Raw genomic sequence first — 22,068 nt, 5'->3', positions numbered from 1 at the left:
CATCTATTCATCATTTTATCATGTGAAATCATCTTCAAGTACCTTTTATTTCTATGACTCTTAACAATAAGACAAGAAACTAAAGCATACCTTAAGCAAATTAAACGTAAGCAAACTATACACACTAATATATATACATAAAAGATAAAGGCAAATTTTTGGTTTGTTTTCTTGGTTATGCATCTCTTTTTTAACTAATATAAATTTGAAAATTAAATAAACTAAAGAAAATAATAAAATACTAGAAAGAAAACTTACCTTAGGTGAATGGGGGCTCCTCCCCCAAGCTGGGTGTTGGTATGGTCCTTCAGCGAGGCGGGTGGTTAATGTGGAGATGGCCAAACAAGTAGTTCTAGTTGTCATTCTTCTGTTGCTGTTGTTGCTGGATGGCGACGAGGCGTTGTCTTGCTTCTTCTTGCCACTGGGAATGTTGGTGAAGAGTATTCTGGATCTCCTGTTGGTTCTCCTCGATGGTGGTGAGCCTGGTGTCAAAACGAGCATACTCCATCTGCAGCTCATGATAACCTATGGGATGGTTGTGGTAGCCATGGGAAGAGAAGGACATGCGTCCTCCCTGGTGGCCACTGGAGACCTCCTCGTAAGGCTGTTGCTGGTAATAGTTAAAATTGTCATCCTACCATTGCCCACTTAGGCCCTGTTCCTAGGAACTCTCTGAATGATATGAAGAAGGCTGCTCCCACCCAGCATGCTCGGGTTGGTGCATACGGGAAGATACCGGCTGGTCCCATCCTGCATGCTGAGGAAGGTGAACCTAGGAAGGTCCAGCTTGATCAAATCCTATGTAGCCGGTGAAGGTAGGGCCTTCTAGAATGGGGTTGTCTCCACGGTACCGAGGCTACGGGTTGAGAGTGATCCTTGCAGAGGCACTCCTGTGAGGTGCTTGCTCTATTTTCTGGAAATCAAAGACAAACAAATCTACCACATACAGACCGAGGTTCCAGTCTGGTAACGAAAATTCATTTATGTAGTCCATATACATCATGACTATTTCCCCATCCTTGCCCTTTTTTAACATATGTGCATGATTAAAATAGCCATAATCAATAATCCATCGGGGACTGTCAATGTATGTAATAGAAGCGTTTACTAGTAAACCCAAATTTTTAGCTATGCGGGTGACCAAAGAAGTGCACCCAACATCTCCCTTTAGTCCAGGAATTTCTGCCCATTGTGCCATCATGAATTTTATAGGTGAGACCTTCTTTCTTTTAACCATGGCATATAATAACTTCAGTTCATCATTCCTAACTGTGTGGAAGTCATTTCTGAGAAAAAGAAAATCCTAGCCATTTGTGCATGAACCGCAAAGTAGGGTGGTGAATGTCATTGGTGCGAGGGCGGTAGCAAACAATTTGTTTCGATATCTCCCTCCAAAACTTATTCCTATCAAAATCTTGTATAGCTGAGTCTACATCAATTGTGCACCGAGCAGGGAATCCTTGAAGCTCACTAAAGTTCCTCCAGGGAAAAGAAAATTCTTTCCCAAAGAACCTAAATGAGACTTCCAAGTCGGTGGTTTGTAAAGTGCATAAAAATTCAATAGTCAAAAGCTTGCACCCTGACTCAACTATTTCCCATGCATCCTCCCATCCTATGGCCTGAAAAATAAGTTCAAATTCGGAGTCCATACCAGTGGACTAAAGTAGGGCTGGATTGAAGGTAGGGGTGAGGACGAAATCTCGGTCCTTTAGCTTCCTATAGATGTCCTTCTCCCTATCATCCCAGAGCTTGAGCTACTTCTCTTGTAGAAGAACATTCCTCTCCATGGGGGCTGATCGGGACGGTGCTCCAACAGCGGGAGCCGGAGGATCAACCTCTATGTCGGTGCTTGCTCGGGACGAGGAACTTCTTGTTGAACGGAATGATATCGCCCACTTGAGTTTGCCGGTGATCTTACTCATTTTCCTACAAAATAGACAAAAACAACACAACTCATCGAACAAGAAGGGAAAATAAAAATGTTAGTGGTTAGCCATTCCAAAAGTCAGTCGTCCAGAGGTTAGTCGTTCTTGATTGCTTATCAAATCTTCTAATTAATTCTCTTCCCTAAGATTGGGCAGCACTACCACACTCAAATTATATAATTCCTCTCAAATTACAGCAGCACTTCTCCCTCTTTCACTCAAGATTTCACCACTACTTTCACACCCAAAATTTCTTTTACTCTTCCTCACTCCACACTACTCCTTCTCAAAGGAAATTCAACTACAAATTTTTCTTCTGGATTTTTGAACTCAAGAGCTAGAATTGTGTTGTGTGATGGCCGAGAGCAACAAGTTTGGGGCTGGGATTTATAGCGGGGGAAGCATGGGGCCAGTCGGCCCCACACAATGGCCAAGTGGCCTCCTCCTTCTCCTAGTGGTTCTTTCCTTCATGCTTAAGCAAGTGATCTGCTCTGTTAGTGCTTCTTTCGATGGAGAAGTGACATGATGGAGGTAAGTGGGAATGGAGGTGAATAATGGAGGTTGAGTGGAGATGGAGGTGATGGAAGTGATGGGTGGTGCTTGAGTGGGTCCCATGTGTCTCCCATATTTCTACCATATATACGTATAAAAATGCAATGCAAAAATATATTTTATAATACTATGAAATATAACAAGATGAATGGTGGCATTTTAAAATTTTTACGCCACCATGGTTAATATTTCTCATAGTTTTTTACACCGTAAAAATTATTTACATGGGGCTTAGATTTTTATCATGCCATGATGAGAATTTTTATTTTATGATGCAAATATTGAAAAGAAAATATGCTAAGATAAAACGACTAATGCAATATGAAAAAGTAAATATAGATAACTACCGAGTTACCTCCCGGCGAGGGTTCGGGAATTTTAAGTCCTCCGAACCAGACTCCTCCGTTCGGGTTTATTCTTCGGGTGCATCCGTCGGTCCCGGAGATGGAGACATTAATGGCTGCACTTGCTTTTCATGTCACTCCAAATTAGAGCATTGTTCCGGTCTTGGCTCGAAGGCGAATCGCGCTTCCTTCCCATTAATATAGAATTTAATTTCTCTGGCTCCGACATCAATGTGAGCATTTGTAGTACTCAGGAAAGGTCTCCCAAGAATGAGGGGTGTCTTAATGTGTTCCTGCATGTCAAGTACTACAAAATCTATGAGAATGAAAAAGTTTCATATTTTTTCCGGAATATTTTCGGTGATTCCCGCAGGGTAGCGGACCGATTGGTCGGCTAGTTGCAAACACATTGATCGGTGAGTATTGAATAGTTGAGTTTGTCGAAGACCTTTTGCGGCATGACATTGACACTTGCTCCAAGATCGCATAACGCATTCTCGAAGTTCTGGCTCCCGATCGAGCAATCGATAGTGGGACATCCTAGATCCTTCTTCTTGATAGGTGAAGTATTTAGGATGTCCGCACTACACTCCTTCGTTAACTTGATTACCTCAGTGGAAGGTAGTGGTCTTTTGTTGTTGAGGATGTCTCTGAGATACTTTGCATAGGTAGGTACCTGTATGGCATCTAGCAACGGAATATTGATATATAACTTTTGACTTACCAAACTGCTCATCCATTTTGGCTTTCCGATTTCTGCGTGGAAACGGTAGAAGGGTCGTGTCATGAAAATCTTGTTGTCTCACTCTTGTGGCCCAAAGTCTTCAACTTCATTGGTTGTTTTCTCCTCCCGCACTACCACTGGTGTCTTACCTGTCCTTGTCGGATATGGTGGATCACGAATAGACTTGCCACTTTTTGTAGTTATGGCGTTTACCTTCTCAAGGTTAGTAGCAACAGGCAGAGCAGTAGCCAACTAGACTAATTGAATTTCTATCTTTTTATTATAGCTAAGTTGGTCTTTTATAGCAGAAGAAAAACTATCCATTTTAGTATTTATGCTTTCTAGGACCTTATCATTAAAAGCAAGCTTCTTAGAAATATTCTCATTAATCCTAGCTTGTTCAAAGATCAGATCTCTCAAGGATGGTTGCTTAGGAGTATTGTAGCTATTACCTAGGTACTTACCTAGGTAAGTCGACCATTGTTGTTGATTCCACCCTTGTCTCTATTGTTGAGGAGCAGAGTTGTTGATGATGATGTTTGCATCCTCCTGATATTCTGGGAATTTAACCCCCAAATATTCTCCACATACATTCTGAGTATTGAATATATCTTGAATAACTTAACGATCTTTCTTGTAATTGGCTCGCTGTTCAAGCCAATTCAACAGTGTGTCCATCTTGGTTGACAGTGCACATACCTCTTCTAGTACTTCTTCACTCTTATTGCATAATTGAATGTTGCATGATGACTAGCCTTGATTAGAGGCTATCTTTTCCATAAGAATTTCAACTTTTCCAATGGTGAGCGACATAAATGATCCTCCAACAGTGGCATCGAGTTGCTCATGAGCTTTTTGAGTTAATCCATGGTAGAAACTTTGCATGAGCAACCAATCTTCCATCCCATGATGAGGACAATTTAAAATGTATTCTTGAAAATGTTCCCATGCTTCTGGAATGGTTTCTCCTTTCTGCTGTTGCAAGTTTGAAATCTTTCCTCTTAAGGCATTGGTCTTGCCTACAGGGAAGAACTTTTCTAGAAAGGCCTTTGAACATCTTGCCCAAGTGTTGATGTGATCTTTGTTAATGTAGAACCACTGCTTCGCTCTTCCCACAAGTGAGAATGGAAACAGGCGAAGTAGTACGATGTCTTGAGCAACGTCCTTGATGGTGACTGTGCTGCTAATCTCCAGAAAATTTTGAAGGTGAGCTCTAGCATCTTCATGTGCCTTCCGCTGAATGGAGTAGCTTGCACCATGTTGATGAGGCTTGGCTTAAGCTCAAACTCGAGATTGTTAGTTTTGAGTGTTGGTCCAGTGCCGATGTTTTTAGTGCTTGGAGCAAAGAATTCACGTAGAGTCTTCTCAGCCATGACTTTAGGAACTGGTGTTGAGCTTCCTCTTGATTCGGTTGATTCTGATTGGAAATTGTCAGTGAATCACAACCAAGTCTGCAATACCCTATATAAGATATGAACAAAGACAAACAAGGGTAAGCCTGCTAAAGCAGAGGTTATGATTTTATCAATAAGTATTTATTTGGTCAATTCTCTTTAGCCATGTGCCCCTCCCCGACAATGGCGCCAGAAATGCTTGTTGGCATTTCTTAACATCACTTGTTACTAGGTTGCCATCCCTAGCATAATGCTAGAAATATGTGGTTGGTAATTATTAATGACACTTGTAAACTTTAGAGAAAAATATATATATTAAAGTATCCGCAAGCGCACAGATAATATACCATTGTAGCATTTCACCTGGGAGTATAACATGTATCGTTATTTATATTTTTACCATAGGAAGGAGCTTATGGACTGGTGTTGGCATAGAGATATTGACAAATGTGTATACTTATGATAATAACCACTCTCATGTTGTTGCAGAGGTAAGTCAAAGGGTAAATAAATAATAAGTCTAAGGTAATAGTGGTATTCTAGAGATAGAATTAGAGACTCATAAAATATAGTATAGCTAAGCAGGAGATTCATTAAGAGCAAAAGATTTCTAAGTCATTACTTATCTACTAAGTCTTTTGTACACCCTAACATATACACTCTCATCTATAGTATAACTAACTCTGAATCTATGCATAAGGAACATTACTAAGGAAGATCAAGAACAGAGCTTGTCTACCTTCACAATCACGTTCTACGTGATCTACAAACGAGGATACAAAGAACTCAACGGGAGTGTCACATCCGCGATCTACATGACCTAGATTGCAGAGGGCATCCATAGGCAAGCAATATCTAAGCACCATGCTCACATAGTGTCTACCACTTAACTTACTTGCATAATAAGCTAAGTGCTTTGCGAACATGTGCATAAACTCATTATTAATCATAACTATATCGAGCATACAACTACATCAAACTAAGAACATAATAAATAGCAACATAATGATATTAAAGTAACACAAAGTCATAAATATAGAGATACAATGGCTATACCAGTCTCTAGACGGCAGATCTAGAATCCTAAGCAATAGCCCACACTCTTCTTGAACCTTGCTAGCTAATCTATACTAGAAACTTGACGAACTAGAGCTCTAATCTCTAATCTCTGGAAACCCTAGTTTTCTATCTAGCCCTGACTTATGAAATGATGACTTAATTTCTTCTGGAGGGAGGGGGCTGGATTATACAGCCCTGAGGGTGCAACATGAGCCCTTGGATCAATCCGACTTAAGCAACGGCTTAGGTGCATCCTAGGAGGCGGTGGGAAATTGACATAGCGACGAGGCTGATAGGTGGGCCCCTGGTGGGCTGGGCGACCTGCAGGTGGGGCTAAGCAAACCCACTTGGTAGCCTCTCGCCCTCTGCTTTGGCGTGGAGTCCTCCCGAGTCTTCTAGAACCTTCTGGAGTTGATTTCACGTCGGAATTCTGATTTTTCCTTTGACGTTTAAATCCCTCTTGATGGTTTTCTGATTAAACCCTGCTGAAAACATAGATTCACCAAAACTCATAGAATTTGTCAGTTTAAACCCCTAAGTCTATGTTGGTGATCATTTTTGTGCTTTATCTTAGGTTATATTGATGTTTATAATGGTCGGTAACTACCGTCAACAGTATCCAAACCATGTGATAGCAGTAACAAAAGAGCCATGACCTATCTCTCGCAAGTGATCGTCCATCACCCGACTTCTACCGTGGGTCCAATAGCATGGCATACTACATGACTCCTATCATAATAGTAGGACTCTTAGGATAGAATATTTATGCAGGTGGGTTTCAAGCAACCCCTGTAACTTCATGCACAAACCACATAATAATAAGTACTTGTAAAATAAGTGTTATGCACCGAGGCTTGCCTAGGTAAACTTGTATTATACAAAGTTAGTATTCCTCCATCTTCAGGACATGATCCATCATCATCTTCAGTATTGGTCATCATTAAACCATCTTCCTGTTAGACGCCAACATCCTTCAGAAGATCCATCGATTCTTCACTGTTCTTAAATGATATGAATGAATGCAATGCATGCTTAAGTCAAACAAGCATAACAAGACATTTACAAACACAAGCCAAGCAACACATCATCATGGTGAAGGGTAACTAAACGTTGGAGGTTCAACTCTCAGCCTCTCCAAGCGAGTTACTGCGAGTTACTATTATCACACAAGCGAGTAAAACAACCATTTGCATTTTAAACATACAAGTGAAAGCTTATCATAACATGCCAAGCACACTTCAACTTACTAAACACACTTTGCCTAGTCATCATGTGTCACATCCGGCCCATTTGAAATTTGGCCCGTAGTGGCCCATGTGCATGTTAATGAGATATTATGGAAAGTTTAGTTTAGTCCCACCTTGGTTGTTAAAGGTGGGATAGACCAACATATAAGGCTTCTAGAGTCCATCCCACCATCCCCGGGTTGATCCTTTTACGCGAAGCGAGGACAAAAGCGTAAGTGGGATTGTGGTAGGTGTGGTTCGCTCAACATGCAGAGTGGATCTAAACCGTTTGGACTATGGGGCGTTACAAATGGTATCAGAGCCGACCTTCACGGCCACGGGCGCATGCGGGTCAGGGGCGCGGACATGGAGGTTCATTGCGCATGTAGGCCCTGCGGGGTGCACGATATGGCACATATGCTGGCACTGGGTGTACAGTCACATGTGCTAAGAGGGGACGTTCCTTGTCATCGTTTGTCTGGTTGTGGGTGTGTTGGGCCAACGAGGACGCCGGTTCCTTTGAGGGGGGTGTATGTCACATCCGACCCATTTGAAATTTGGCCCATAGTGGCCCATGTGCATGTTAATGAGATATTATGGAAAGTTTAGTTTAGTCCCACCTTGGTTGTTAAAGATGGGATAGACCAACATATCAGGCTTCTAGAGTTCATCCCACCATCCCCGGGTTGATCCTTTTACGCGAAGCGAGAACAAAAGTGTAAATGAGATTATGGTAGGTGTGGTTCATTCAATGTGCAGAGTGGATCTAAACCGTTTGGACTATGGGGCGTTACATCATGTAATACAAGTAGTATAGACAAACATATATTAACCCTAATCTAAACACCTAACATATATAAAAGCCTTAAATAATTATAACCAAGGAAGTGGCGTAGCTAAACATCTCTTTTGGACATGAAAAATTTATGGGTGATACATCTTAACTAAACATAACTGCTGCATAAATTTCATAATTTCAGGATATGCACATTATTTACTAACAGTTAATTAAGATTTAATGGCAATAAAAGCATGTGACACATGATAAATCAATAACTCAGTAAATATGCATGCACTGGACATGAAATTTTTACCACAACACAAACATGCAACAAGTAACCTACCATAAAAATTTCACAGCAATTGGATTCATATAACAGCATATATGAATTTAACATTAAAAAGCATAGACAAATATCTATAGCAAAACTTTTGTACCAAAATATGTCATTTTATGTATCTACTACATAGATCTAGTTGTGAGGAGTGTAACAAACTGGTTTGGCATTTTTAGGATTTTTCTACAATTTACTATGAATTTTTAAAAATTTTAGCCAATTTAAACATAAAAGAAAAGAGAAAACCATATAAGACAAACACTATGCACCGAGGCCCCTGAACTTTCCTAAAATCAATCCTCAATACATCACGCACTATTCACATAAGTCAAGAATTTCGCATCTAGACTCAAGAAAGAGTTTCTATTTACATTTTGGCCCTTCTTCTTCTTCCTCACGTACAACGGGCTCGGGCCTGTCGATTCGGCCAGCGTGGGAGCGCACCGGCGACAAGGGGCGGTGCTTGAGCATGCCTAGGCCAGCGCGCACCCACAGAGGGGCACAGCTCAGCCAGTGGCGGTCCGAGGCACTCTGGCATCATGCGCCCACGGCACTACGGTGAACTCGGCATGGCGGCTGTGTTGTAGCAAGCTGGACGCCCGGGGAAGGGACGCTGTGGGGCGCGACGGGCTTCAAGGGCGTGCTACGTGGAACTGGGCGGCCACAACATGCCCGCTGCTAGGCTCTGCTCGTGCTGGGGCAGGGCATAGTAGCCAGGCCATGTGCTCGCGTGGCGGTGGCCCGAGCAGGGGCCATGGCGGCTCCTAGCAACGCGCGCGGGGCACAGCGAGGAGCGAGGCGGAGATGGGGGTGAGATCAACTCGGCCTGCGACCGAGTGCAGCAGCGAGGATGGCGGCGCTCAAGCTTGGCTCGAGCTCAGTCATGGTGGGTGCTTGCGTTCTGCGAGTAGGGAGTGGGGAAGGAAGCCGAGCGAGAGCAGAGGGCATGCGCGTGAGGCTAGGCCCCTCGATCGTCCTTGTAGGTGCACGGGAGTGGCGCTCATGTGCGGCAGCGAGACGTGGGGAGGGGTAGTGTGGCATGAGTGGCTATGGGTACTGATGCACACAGAGCAAGGAGTGGGTGACGACAGAGCAGGGTAAGGGCATGGGTAGTGCCATGTGCCTGACTTTGAACCCCAGATCGGCATATTCCAAAAAGATTCTGAGCCGATGCTTATAAAGAAATATCTTCTCTGCTGGTCACTCTCCAACTTTGATTAAGTGACTAAGGTATTAGCGCCATGGATTAGCGGGCAATTAGGGCCCAAGTGAGCAGTGTCACTGAAAACACTAAGCACAGACACTCTCCTAGGAAATAATATTTTATTCAAACTTTGAAGCACTACATAACCTATCAAACATGCAAACTAAGCACCAACAAGCACTCCACCACAAAGTTCAAAACTTGTACTAAGTTTTTCACACGGGCATATTTCAGAGTTTATTAATAAATCATTTATTTATTCAGCCTTCAACAAGCTATCAAGCAATTAACACCAATTAGGGGTTTTTTGACATTTTTAAGCATTTTCTCTATATTTTCCAACATGAACCCTAAACAACTTTTGTTCACAAACTCATGTAGAGATGTTTATGCATAAAAGTAAAGTTGGTTGACATCACATATATTGACCCTATATTAATAAAAGGTGATTCAAACAAAGAAAGTCTTGTCATTTTGTGCTCTTTTGATTTCAAACATTATGCAAACACCACATACAACCAAAATACACTTAGATTCATGCAAAGCACTTAAGCAACACTATTCATGCACATTTTTATTACTGACAAAAGATTTGTCTTTCCCTAAAAAGTTTTAAGCTGGCTATAATTTAAAAGAACTTTTACTCCACATTTTTAGCATTACAAACAAGAGATCATTACAGAGCACTTACTAATCAAGTTTTATTATCTTTAACCTATCGCTAATCAGGTATTTAACACCAGCTGTGTTACAGGCACTCCCCACTAGTCCTCATTGGAGCACCCACGTGCAAGGGTCTCGCTACGCCTTGATCTGCGCAAGGACCAAGTGCTCTCTATGAGTTGATTCTTTGCCATTCCAATACGGTGAACCACCCACAACCATTTACACCAAGAGTTGGGCCTCTCACAAGCATCATCGGGAGATCAGCAAGATCCCAATTGACACCAAGCCGTCAAGGTGATGCTGATCACCAAAATTAACAAACAAAACTCTCACTTGACCTAAACAAGCCTAATGAGGAAGGTGGATACTGTCGGATATCTATAATCGGGTATCCGAGCTAAAGGATTAATGAGTGTCACGTTGTCTCATCCGATGGTCAAGGACGCAACTGCGGCCTTGTCCGACCCCCCAGGGGCCACGCCACGCCTCGTCTGACTCCGAGGACGAGGTTTTCGTCTTGTCCGACCCCCAGGGGCCGGGCCATGCCTCGTTCGACTCTAAGGATGAGGTTTCTGCCTCGTCTGACCCCCAGGGGCCGGGCCACGCCTCGTCCGACTCTGAGGATGAGGTTTCTGCCTCGTTCGACCCCTAGGGGTAGGGCAACGCCTCGTCCGACCCCTAAGCGTGGGCTTGACTCTAAGGATGAGGTTTTCGTCTTGTCTGGCCCCCATGGGCTGGGCCACGCATCGTTCGACTCCGAGGACGAGGTTTCTGCCTTGTCTGACCCTAAGGCATGGGCACCAACTCCGAGGATGAGGTTTCCGCCTTGTCCGACTCCAAGGACGAGGGCTCTACCTCGCCCAACGTCTGAGGGTTGGCTCTGCCTCACCTGACCTCTAAGGGTGGGCTCTGCCTCACCCGACGCTTAAGGGAGGGCTCCGTCCCTTGGTTTTGGGCTCCACCTCACCTGACACCAAGGCCATGGGCTCCATCTCGCCCGACCCCTTGGGCACGATTCTCGACGAAAGCCCATGCTACCACCAACCACTATGGGCTAGAAAGTACGACCCAAGGTCAAACTTTCCAGCACCGTGCAGGGAGCGGTCACGTCTCAACATGACCCATCCCCACGACATGTCATTTTAGGGAACTCACATCATCCACAGTGACGGACGTATGGTCACTATGCTGCCTACTCCCTGTACGGCCGCTGATCAGCATGATGGTTCAACGCGCCGCCTGTTGGGGCAGGGTGGGACATCATGACCCGCTGACAATGCCAGGGCATGGCATCATCAACAGATAGGCCTCTGGCATGGAACCATCCCTATCACCACCTACAGTGTTAGTGGGACCCATGCAAAGGAAAAGAAAGGCCCGACGACCATGAAGGACTTCCTCTCCCTCTGCTTCTCTCCTCTTCGTCTGCTATAACCCGTGCTTTCCCTTGGCCTATAAAAGGGAAAGCACGGCACCCCAGTAAGGGGATCGAATCCACAAGCATCGCAAGACATCACCCTTGAACCTCGAACACATAACTGAGCAGCAATCGAGCTCTCGGCACCCGTTCACTCCACTCACCAGAGACTTAGGACCTGTCCCTCTCTCGACCATTTATAACCCCTACTATGAACTTTTAGTGCTAGTAACACGAGCAGCAGCATCGAACTGGACGTAGGGACATTATGCCTGAACCAGTATAAACCTTGTGTCCTCTTAGCACACAATCCGAGCTAGACGCACAATATTAGAAATTTACTTGTTGGTGTTTACTCGAAACATCGACAGTTGGCACGCTAGGTAGGGGCCGTTTGTGCGTCTCAACATCAACACAGGCCTCGGATGGCTAGTCACAACATCAGCTAGGTCCTGAGCGCAAACGTGCGCTTCGGGGACCTAGACTTCGTCGTTCAACCGCTCCACTCTGCCGGCCTTGACAAGATCACCGAGGCGCTTGAGGAGCTACGGCTACGTGCGCCGAAGGCCCTCGCCCCCGAGAGTGGCCTGCTCCTCGACTTTGACTATGGGAGGTTGGAGCGTTAGCTTGGTGTCTTCCTGGGACCCCAACTGTCCCAAGAGGGCCTATGCCACCTCACCTTCTCATTCGTCAACGTCATGGCATAGCTTACCGGGGGAGAGCTGCTCTCCCTGGAATACCTCATCCAGAGCGCCTCGATGGTGCTCCCGTTCGGTCTCCGCAATGCCACAGAGACCGTTGGCCACCTTGTTCATGGGGGTGATCGAATACATCATGGATTCTTTCCATGACCTCCTCGCAAAGGAGCCAGAGTTGCCCTCTGGCTCTGATCCAGCAGGGGGAGCCATCACCCCTCTCGTGAATGCTTCATGACAGGTACCCTCGAGGGACACGTTGAAAGCATCCACGAGGAGGAGACTACCCCAACAAATGACCTCGACGACGAGGTCAAGGGGGATGCAGGAGCCCCACCTCACCTACGGGTGGAGTAGCTAAAGGCCCGACACCTAGACCTCGAGGAGGCATGACTTCAGCTCAAGCAGGAATGCATGGAGCTCGATCACGAGATCGAGCGCCATGAAGATGGGTGCGCGCACGTGCCATGGCCCATGACATGAACCAGAGGATCATCGAGGATGATCAAGTGCTCCTGCACTTCGCCTGGGCAAGCCAGAACATCGTTGCTGCGGTAGCCTTGCTCAGGGGGCTTCCGGGGCCTACGACGCCCGAGGATCAATGGGCCCACCATGAGATTCACACGCTGCTCGAGCGTGTGGCTGCATAGCAGGCCGAGAGATCGATGTCTCAGCGGTGGGAGCTCAACGCTAGCTAGCGCACGCCCTCAGTGCGACCCGACAAGGGCACATAAGTTCCGATGCATGAGCATCTTAGCCGCAACTGTGATGCGTGCGACACCCTCGATGCCCATTGGTGTACCCATAGTGATGCGGGGGAGGGGGCTAGCCATGGTTACCACCCTCGATGGGGTGGACACTATGACCATGAGGAGGACTAGAGTCATAGCCCTGAACCAACGGGGCACTAGGCTTTTGGTTGGCATATCCTCAAGGCAGCGCTCCCGCCCTGATATCGCCCGCCGATTAATGTCCCGAAATACTCTAGGGAAATAAACCTCGACTTGTGGCTTAAGGAATACTGGCTTGCTTGCCAAGTCAACGGTGCGGTCAGTGATGACTTCATCATCCGCAATCTCCCCTTGCTCCTAGCCGACTCGGCGTGAACATGGCTGGAGCAGCTTCTGCCCAACTGTGTTCAAAGTTGGGTGGACCTGAAACAAATCTTTGTGGGGAATATCTAGGGCACTTACACGCGCCCTGGGAACCCCTGGGACTTGAAGAACTACCGATAGAAGTTGGGAGAGACTCTCCATGAGTACATCCGACTCTTCTCCCGGTAGTGCAATGAGCTCCCCAATGTCGCCGATGCCGACATCATTGGAGCCTTCCTATTAGGGACCACCTGTGAGTCCCTGGTCCATAAGTTGGGACATAAGGGCCCATGAACTACCAAGGAGCTCCTCGACATCGTGACCAGCCACGCTTTCGGTGAGGAGGCGGTTGGCGCAATTTTCGATCGCTCCAGAGGTATGGCGAAGCAGGACGAGGACGCTGACGAAGGCCCCTCCGACCGTTTGAATAAGAAGAAGAACCAAAAACAGCACGGGGGCTTGCTCGTGGCCGCTGCCGAGCGAAAAGCCAGTCGAACGTCGGTCGAGGGCACCCCCGATCACATCGACAAGCTGCTCGAGGGGCCATGCCCAAACCACGCCTTCCCTGTCAAACACATATACAAGGACTGCTCCCTCATGAAGCATTTCTTCACCGGTGGCTCCAAGAAATGGGACTAGAAGAAGAAGCCCAAGGCATATGGCTCCAAGCGTCGATAGAAGCTCGTGCGTCGAGAGGTCTACGAAGTTGAGCCTGCCACGCCCACTTTCCTCAAGTGGTCAGGGTCTCCCATAACCTTCGACTGATCCAACCACCCAGATAGCGTCACACACCCAGGTAGGTACCCGCTCGTGGTTGACCCTATCATTGGCACAAAGCAGCTCACCAAGGTACTGATGGATGGGGGCAGCGGCCTCAACATCATATACGTAGAGACATTTGATGCCATGGGTGTCGACCGATCGCGCATCCGGCCGACTAGGGCGCCTTTCCACGGCATCGTGCTAGGAAAGCAGGCCATACCAATCGGGTAGATCAACCTACCCGTCACCTTCAGGAATCCATCCAACTATAGGACAGAGACCCTCACCTTCGAGATAGTTGGGTTCCCCCTAGTCTAGCATGCCATTTTGGGGCGACCGTGTTACGCGAAGTTTATGGTCGTCCCCAACTACACCTACCTCAAGCTCAAGATGTCGGGCCCATGTGGGGTCATCACCATTGGCACTTCTTTCCTGAGGGCCTACAAGTGCGAGGTCGAGAGCTACGAGCTCGCTTCGGCAACCCTTGTTTCTAAGGAGCTCGTAGCCATCGGGAAGGACATTGCTGAAGGAGCACCCGACGCGAAGCGGGTGGCCAGATCCTTTGAGCCTACGAAGAACTTGAAGGAGGTCCTCATCGACCCCGACAACTCCGCTGACAAGACGGTGCACATCGACACCGCCCTCTCCCCCAAGTAGGAAGGCGCACTCATCGACTTCCTCCACGCCAATCGAGACATCTTTGCGTGGAAACCCTCGGATATGCCAGGAATTCCGAGGGAAGTTGCCGAGCATGCCTTGAAGATCAAGTCGGGTTCTAGGCTAGTCAAACAACGCCTGCGCCGCTTCAACAAGCTAAACGATTAATGAGCATCACGTCGGCTCATCCGATGGTCAAGGACACAACTGTGGCCTCATCCGACCCCTAGGGGCCGGGCCACGCCTCGTCCAACTTCGAGGATGAGGTTTCCGTCTCGTCTGACCCCTAGGGGCTAGGCCACAATGAGGATGAGGTTTCCGCCTTGTCCGACCCCCAGGGGCCAAGCCACGCCTCGTCCGACCCCAAGGCGTGGGCTCTGACTCCAAGCATGAGGTTTCCATCTCGTTCGAGCACCAGGGACCAGGCCATGCCTTGTCCGACCCTGAGGATGAGGTTTCTGCCTCGTCCGACCCCAAGGCATGGGCTCCGACTTCGAGGACGAGGTTTCCGCCTTGTCCGACTCCAAGGATGAGGGCTCCGCCGTGCCTGACGCCTAAGGGAGGGCTCCGCCTCGCCCGACACCAAAGCCACAGGCTCCGTCTCGCCTGACCCCTCGGGCGCGACTCCCGACGGAAGCCCATGCTGCCGCCAACCACTACAGGCCAGAAAGTATGACCCAAGGTCAAACTTTTCTGACATCGTGCAGGGAGCGGTCACGTCTCAACATGACCCGTCCCCACGACATGTCATTCTAGGGAACTCACATCATCCACAGTGATGGACACATGGTCACTATGCTGCCTACTCCCTGTACGGCTGCTGATCAGCACGCTGGTTCATTGCGCCGCCTACCGGGGCGGGGAGGGACATCACGACTCGCTGACAATGCCAGGGAATGGCATTGTTAGCAGACAGGCCTTCGGCGTGGAGCCGTCCCTGTCACCACCTGTAGTGTCAGCGAGACCTACGCAAAGGAAAAGGAAAGCCCAGCGACCGTGAAGGACATCCTCTCCCTCTGGTTCTCCTCTCTTCATCCGCTATAACCCATGCTTTCCCTTGGCCTATAAAAGGGAAAGCATGGCACCCTACTAAGGGGATCGAATCCACAAGCATCGCAACACATCACACTCGAACCTCGAACACATAGCTTAGCAGCGACCGAGCTCTTGGCACCCATTCACTCCACTCACCAGAGACTTGGGACATGTCCCTCTCTCGACCGTTTATAACCCCTACTAGGAACTTTCGGTGCTAGTAACATGAGTAGCAGCAACAAACTGGATGTAGGGACATTTTGCCTGAACTGGTATAAACCTCGTGTCCTCTTAGAACACCATCCGAGCTAGACGCGCAATATTAGAAATTTACTTGTTGGTGTTTACTCAAAACACCGACAGATACACACTTGAGAGGTCCTTGTTTAGTTTTGGTAATCGAGGGACAACCTTAGGTGAACTAATTGTGTTTAATGTGAGATACATAGGTGATTAGTCCATAGGTACTTATGTGAGCAACTCATGCCATGACGGTGAAGATGGCTTGGATTTGTTGTAAGGCTCACACATGTGATGAAGGAGCTCATTGCATGAGACATGACATTGAGTCATGTGATCAAGGTGGAGAAGATCAAGATAAGACTTGGCTCGATGGACTCGTTGCAAGTGTGAAGGGCAAGTTGAGTGATGACTTGGTGTCGATGGACCGAGGCAACGGTGAAGAGCAAGTGAAGTCAAGCTCGATGAACCAATACGGTCACATGATGATATAAAATGGATCATATCATTTGGTGATTGGTTGGTGCATGTGTTGCATTAACATCGAAGGAGATGGAATGGAATACGCAAGACAAAGGTATAACCTATAGGGCATTTTATTTCACCGGTCATAGGTGTGTAGAGAAGTTCATGACCGGGTTTAGTATAGATGGCCGTACTATCAAGAAGGGTAAACTTGTTTGCATATCGGTCATCTAGTGCCACTCGAGTGATCTAACTTTGCATCGTTTCTATGATCGAGTGGCGTGGCAAGTTGAGTGACTCCTTTAGAAAAATGTTTGTGAAATGCTAATACACATGCACAAGTTGTTGTACACTTGGTGGTGTTGGCATTTTTGTAGAGGAGAAGAAGTTGGAGTTGAAACGGATTAACTCGGTGAAGAAAAGGAGGCGAAAAGAGGTCACTGGAAGTGACCGGACACTGGCCTCGGTAGGACTTGTGCGCCCGGTCATGTGTTCCAGAGAGGACGCGGTCTCGGTTAAGTGACTGGACGCTGGTGCTGAAGGTGACCTGACACGCAGTAGCTGTGTCCGGTGATCGATGACGTATGCTGACATGGTGGCGCAAGGCGTGGCTGTGACGCGTGGTAGTAGGAGAGGGACTGGACGCCGGCCTGCGTCCGGTCAGGTTGGATCTGACGCGTCTGGTCGCAAAACAGAGGCTCGGGGAGCTCTCTGGAAACAACTGGACGGTGGCTCATGGTGAGTCAGGTCGTTTCTTCGGCGCATCCGGTTGCTGGTTCGGTGCCGCGTGGCAGCGCTTGAGCGGACGCGGGTGGCGCGCGTCAGGTCGTTCTTCGGCACATTCGGTCATCACTTGACCGTTGGCGCATGAAGTAGCCATTGGAATCGCGCGGTGGACGTTGAACGCGGGTGCCATGTGGACGGCCAGGAGTGACCGGACGCAGGGCCTGGCGCATTCGGTCATCACGACCGGTGCGTCCGGTCGCTTTGAATTCTGCCCAGTAAAGGGTTAACGGCTAGTTTAGCCCATGGGCTATAAATAGAAGTGTTGGCCGGCCTTCGATCGGTTGCTGAGCACCCTTACGCCTATGTGGCTTGTGTAGGAGTACTTGGATGCCCTCTAACTCACTTATGCTTGTAAGAGTGCGAATCGATTGTGAGTGAATGTGATTCTAGTGCGTTGCAATGTGAGATTGCATCGAGTGGCACTAGGTGTTCGAGTTCCAAGCCGGTGGTGCTTGTTACTCTTGGAGGTTGCCACCTCCTAGATGGCTTGGTGGTGAGTTCTCTGTCGTGAAGCCCGCAAGAAGATTGTGCAGAGCTCTGGAGAAGGATTTGTGAGGGGCATTGTGCTCTCCCCATGGGAGCCGCGAAGAGCAACTCTAGTAGAGCGTGTCATTGAGCTACCCTCACTTATGGGTAAGTTCTTGTAGTGCCCAACGTGTGGGCTTGGCGGGTGATGCCAATTAGCCACCGAACCACCAAGTAAGCGGTCGACACAATGGGGACTAGCTTGGTGGCAACCAAGTGAACCTCGAGAAAAAAATCACCGTGTCAACATTGTTCTTCTCGTTAGTTTGCATTCCCCATACACAAAGCTTGTATTTACTTTCATATACATTGTGCTTGTGTAGTTGCTCTTGTAATTAGTTAGCTTGTGCAGCTTGTTAGTTACCTTCTTGCTTGTGTAGCATAGAAGTAGCTCTTGCATGACTAATTTGGTTTGAGTAATCTTGTTAGTCACGTTGCTTAGTTTGTGTAGCTAAGTAATTTGCGCTCTCTAATTTGACTTGTGTAGCATTGTTATTGAGCATTGCTAGTGAGCTTAAGTGGCTTTGTGCTTTTGCTTACTAGATTGTGTAGGTGCTCCCCATTTTGTTTGAAGTACTAGTTGCATGGTTTGTGTGACCTTGCAAGCTAGAATTGGATGGGTCAGCACTAGCTACCCCGGCATCTTTGTTGCCTCTTTAGGATCTTTATAAGTTGCTTGTGAATTTAGATAGAGGGGTGTAGTCTTGGCTAGACCGATAGTTTTAATTCCGCATTTATTTCGGTTAGCCGACGTGATTAAGTTTTAGAAAGGACTATTCACACCCCCCTCTAGTCTGCCATCTCGACCCTACAACACTTGCTACTCCATATGCACTAATAGAGTCCTTAATCTTGCGATTAGCAAATCACAATCACTCCACTATGCTTGAGGCTTCCCTTGCTCGCCAATATGTGTAGCACACTGTTCTGAATGGGATCGATCAAAGACAAGAAGAGAGGGATGGATTCATTCTTGTATGGGATGAATCTATGTCACTGTTTGGTTGAGGGAACGAAGGTGTCCCTGATATGTGTTTGGTAATAGGGATGAGAAGGCATTGCATTAATATCGTTTTTAGGTCCATTTGCCACCGTTAGCCCTAGCTGTCAGTTCCCTTCTTTCTTTTGCCCGACCTTATCTTTCTTCCTTTAGGCAGGCCTCTGCCCAACCACGCCACCTAGCCTAGCCCTTCCCCATCCGCGTCGCTCGTCCGGTCGTTCTGATTTGGCCGGCTCCCGCTTGTCCGTGCCATGCTCGTCGATGTCTTCGTCAGGCCCTCGCTCAACCATACCCCTGTCCCATCTATTCGTCTGACTAGCACGGCCTCCACCCATCTGCGCCATGTGCCTGACTCCCGCTAGGCCACGCTGCTCCAGCTGTCTCCGTGCCATGCCCACTATCTACCTGACCCCGCCCACCCGCTCGCCATCGGCAGATGGCAACCTGTCCGCCCGAACCGCGCCAAGCCACGCGAGGATGAGAGGAGATGAGAAACGCAAGGCGTGACCTGAGGATGAGCTTATCTACCTCTTTCAAAAGGACGGAGTAAGGTGATTCCGTCCCTCCTCTCTCTTTTACCAAACACCACAAAAAAATAGAGTCATCCTGTTCCGTGTCAAATTATCCATAAGACCAAAACACCGTACGTAAGTTTGTCGCAGCGCCTCCTCACCATGTGATTTGTGATCTTTGATGACGTCAAACACTGGCCGGCTGTAGTGCGGGGACCCGAACCAGCTTTCTCTTCTTCTCGTGACCTCATCAAGCCACGAGTGCCGGAGCACACGGGGCATGTTTGGATGCTGCCTCCCAGGCAGCTCAGACGCCAGGTAGCGTCCCCAGGCGTTCGATTTCGATCGCCTGGGGCTACGATCGCTTGCCTGGCAGGCAAGCCCAGGCGAGGGCGGCATCCAAACACGCCCATGGAGCGACGTCACGTGTGTAACAGAACCGACCAATTATACGAAATTAAGTAAGAAAATCATCCGCCAGAGCAGACGCTTTAGCAAACTTAAGCCCGTATAACCCGGTAGTCCATGAAATCACGAAGGATTTCGAACCAACTCATGTCCCAGCCATGATCGTAATAAGTTTAGCGGTCACCAATCACATATTACATAAAAGTTTGCATAACAGATACATCAGAGTTTAAACATAGTTATTACAAAACAAGTTCGAATAAAAAGTAGCGGAAGTCATTTGTTTAAAACCACACACACTCACACGGGGTTCAAATATAGTGCCAGCGAATGATCATCTCCAACAAAAGCATCGGATGAGACGTAAGGAATGACCATGCCCATGGTCCTAAGCATCACCCATCGCAGGATACAGGCAGTTGATATAGTAGCCATAGTACATCTGCCCATCTGCAACAAGTGGGAATAAAACCCTGAGTACGAGAAGGTACTCAGCCAGACTTACCCGACATAACCGAAAATAAATGACACCAAGGATTATGAAGGGCTTTATAGTAGGGTAACTGACTCATTTGCAAAAAGAAGCATTTTTAGCATTTCCAGGAACCTTTCTAAAAGCATTATTGCCAAGTTAATTATTATTCACCTGTCAACTAGGTTTGCACCTACTCTAGAGTAAACATGTAATTAAGCAGATAATGATAACCAATGATCATTAAGCAACTTCCATACTGTCATATTCATTATAACTGTCCAAGTGTTCCATAACATTTACTACGATGAAGTAACTCAAGTCAAGTGCTCACTATCCAGGAGCGATGGCGATTCGAATCGATTCCTAACCAGCTGGTGATTTGTTCCTTACACAAATCTCACTCACCCGCTAAAGTGAGATATTGATCACCGAGTCAACTTTCCAGGAACCTCGAGTTTGCCAGGAACCACATGTACCTGGGGGCCGACCGACTGCACTTTGGCCTTATCATCCCGCCCCCGTGTCCTACCACACCTGCTTCGGCACAGTGCGCTGCGGGCAATTTACTCGGCCCGAAAAGTCTCCCAGCTTCGCGGTCGGAAGGTACTTTATCCGGCCAGCTAAATGTAAGGCATGCGTTCAACATGACTCGAGGCCCAACAACGGCCGGTCCTTAATCGACACAGGCGGAAACACTACAGTCCAAAAATCTGCAAGTCTCCGTCCGGTCTCAACTTCATTTAACACTTAGTTATACTATGACTTCATAGTCATCCAAGCAGATCCATGTAACCACCTATAGCTCGCAGGTGACAGGAAATCACCCGACTTCTACCGGTCTAAGCCAGCTAAGCATTGACTCGACTGCGGATACCAGGGTAACAAGGATATAGTATAACAAAGGTAAGCAAGGTATATGCATCAACGGTTGCAAACAACTCCTGAACGTAATGCATCAATTAAAGTAAAGCATTTAATTAAATCTTTTGCAAACCGGGAGAAAATGCTCCGGGGCTTGCCTCTCTCGAAGGAGCTCGGACGGTGATCGGGGCACTCCGGAAGTTCCTCAACGCCCTCCTCGTCGGCTTCTGGCACTTCCTGCGGCTGCACCTCGAACTGCTCCTCGGGCTCCTCGGGTATGACTGACTGAGTTCTCGGTTTGCGATCCTGTATGATGCAATGCGCGTAAGTGATTATGCAAACGGTGCATCGAAGGAGATGAATGCGATGGATATGTTTAATGCAAGGTAGTCAACATCATCCAAGAAACTATACTACAAGCACATGTCATCTACTGCATTCTCTTCTACTACTAATATGTTAAGTTAACATATCTTATGAAATGCTTCAAAGATACACCAAAGCTTTACTAATTCCTTAATCACACTTAAAGCAACACTTGCTTAAACCCTAATTAATAATAGGTTTGAATAGCAACATATATTTCTGATGCTCCTAAAAATCTGAGAAAATTACAGTAGCATAATACTACTCTAAGTAGACTACCATAAAAATTTCATGGCATTTGGATAAGTAAACTATCCTACACAAAAATGACAAGCTATAGCATAAAAATGGGCATGAAATTACTTTGTACTATGAAAAGTGTCAAACAACAGAATTAGTATTTTTCCTAAGTTCTTAATAGCATATAATGACTGTACAAAAATTACCACATGCATGTTTTATACAAAGTTTGCTCTCTAGCAAAAATAACAAAAATCAGTTATAAAAGGAGCTTGAACTACACCTCTAAATTTTCCCATAGCACATGTATGAAACATA

The 22,068-nt window shown here is 47.1% G+C and overlaps 1 protein-coding gene, 1 non-coding gene and 1 pseudogene across 2 annotated transcripts; 2 read left to right on the top strand and 1 right to left on the bottom strand.

The window, feature by feature from the left end:
* Nucleotides 1–856: 856 nt before the first annotated feature.
* On the bottom strand, nucleotides 857–1,649 carry LOC136468735 (uncharacterized; annotated as a pseudogene).
* Nucleotides 1,650–4,446: 2,797 nt separating this feature from the next.
* Nucleotides 4,447–4,553, top strand: LOC136478576 (small nucleolar RNA R71). The gene has a single exon (XR_010764300.1). It is a non-coding gene; the product is annotated as a small nucleolar RNA R71 (small nucleolar RNA).
* Nucleotides 4,554–14,534: 9,981 nt separating this feature from the next.
* LOC136468734 (uncharacterized) lies at nucleotides 14,535–14,837 on the top strand. Its single transcript, XM_066467191.1, has one exon. The coding sequence runs from the start codon at nucleotides 14,535–14,537 to the stop codon at nucleotides 14,835–14,837; it is 303 nt and encodes a 100-aa protein (XP_066323288.1).
* The last annotated feature ends 7,231 nt before the right edge of the window (nucleotides 14,838–22,068 follow it).

This window comes from Miscanthus floridulus, chromosome 8 (genome assembly GCF_019320115.1).
Source record: "Miscanthus floridulus cultivar M001 chromosome 8, ASM1932011v1, whole genome shotgun sequence".
Lineage (NCBI taxonomy): Eukaryota > Viridiplantae > Streptophyta > Magnoliopsida > Poales > Poaceae > Miscanthus > Miscanthus floridulus.
Note: the sequence above shows the minus strand (reverse complement) of the source record. Positions and strands in the feature narration are given on the sequence as shown.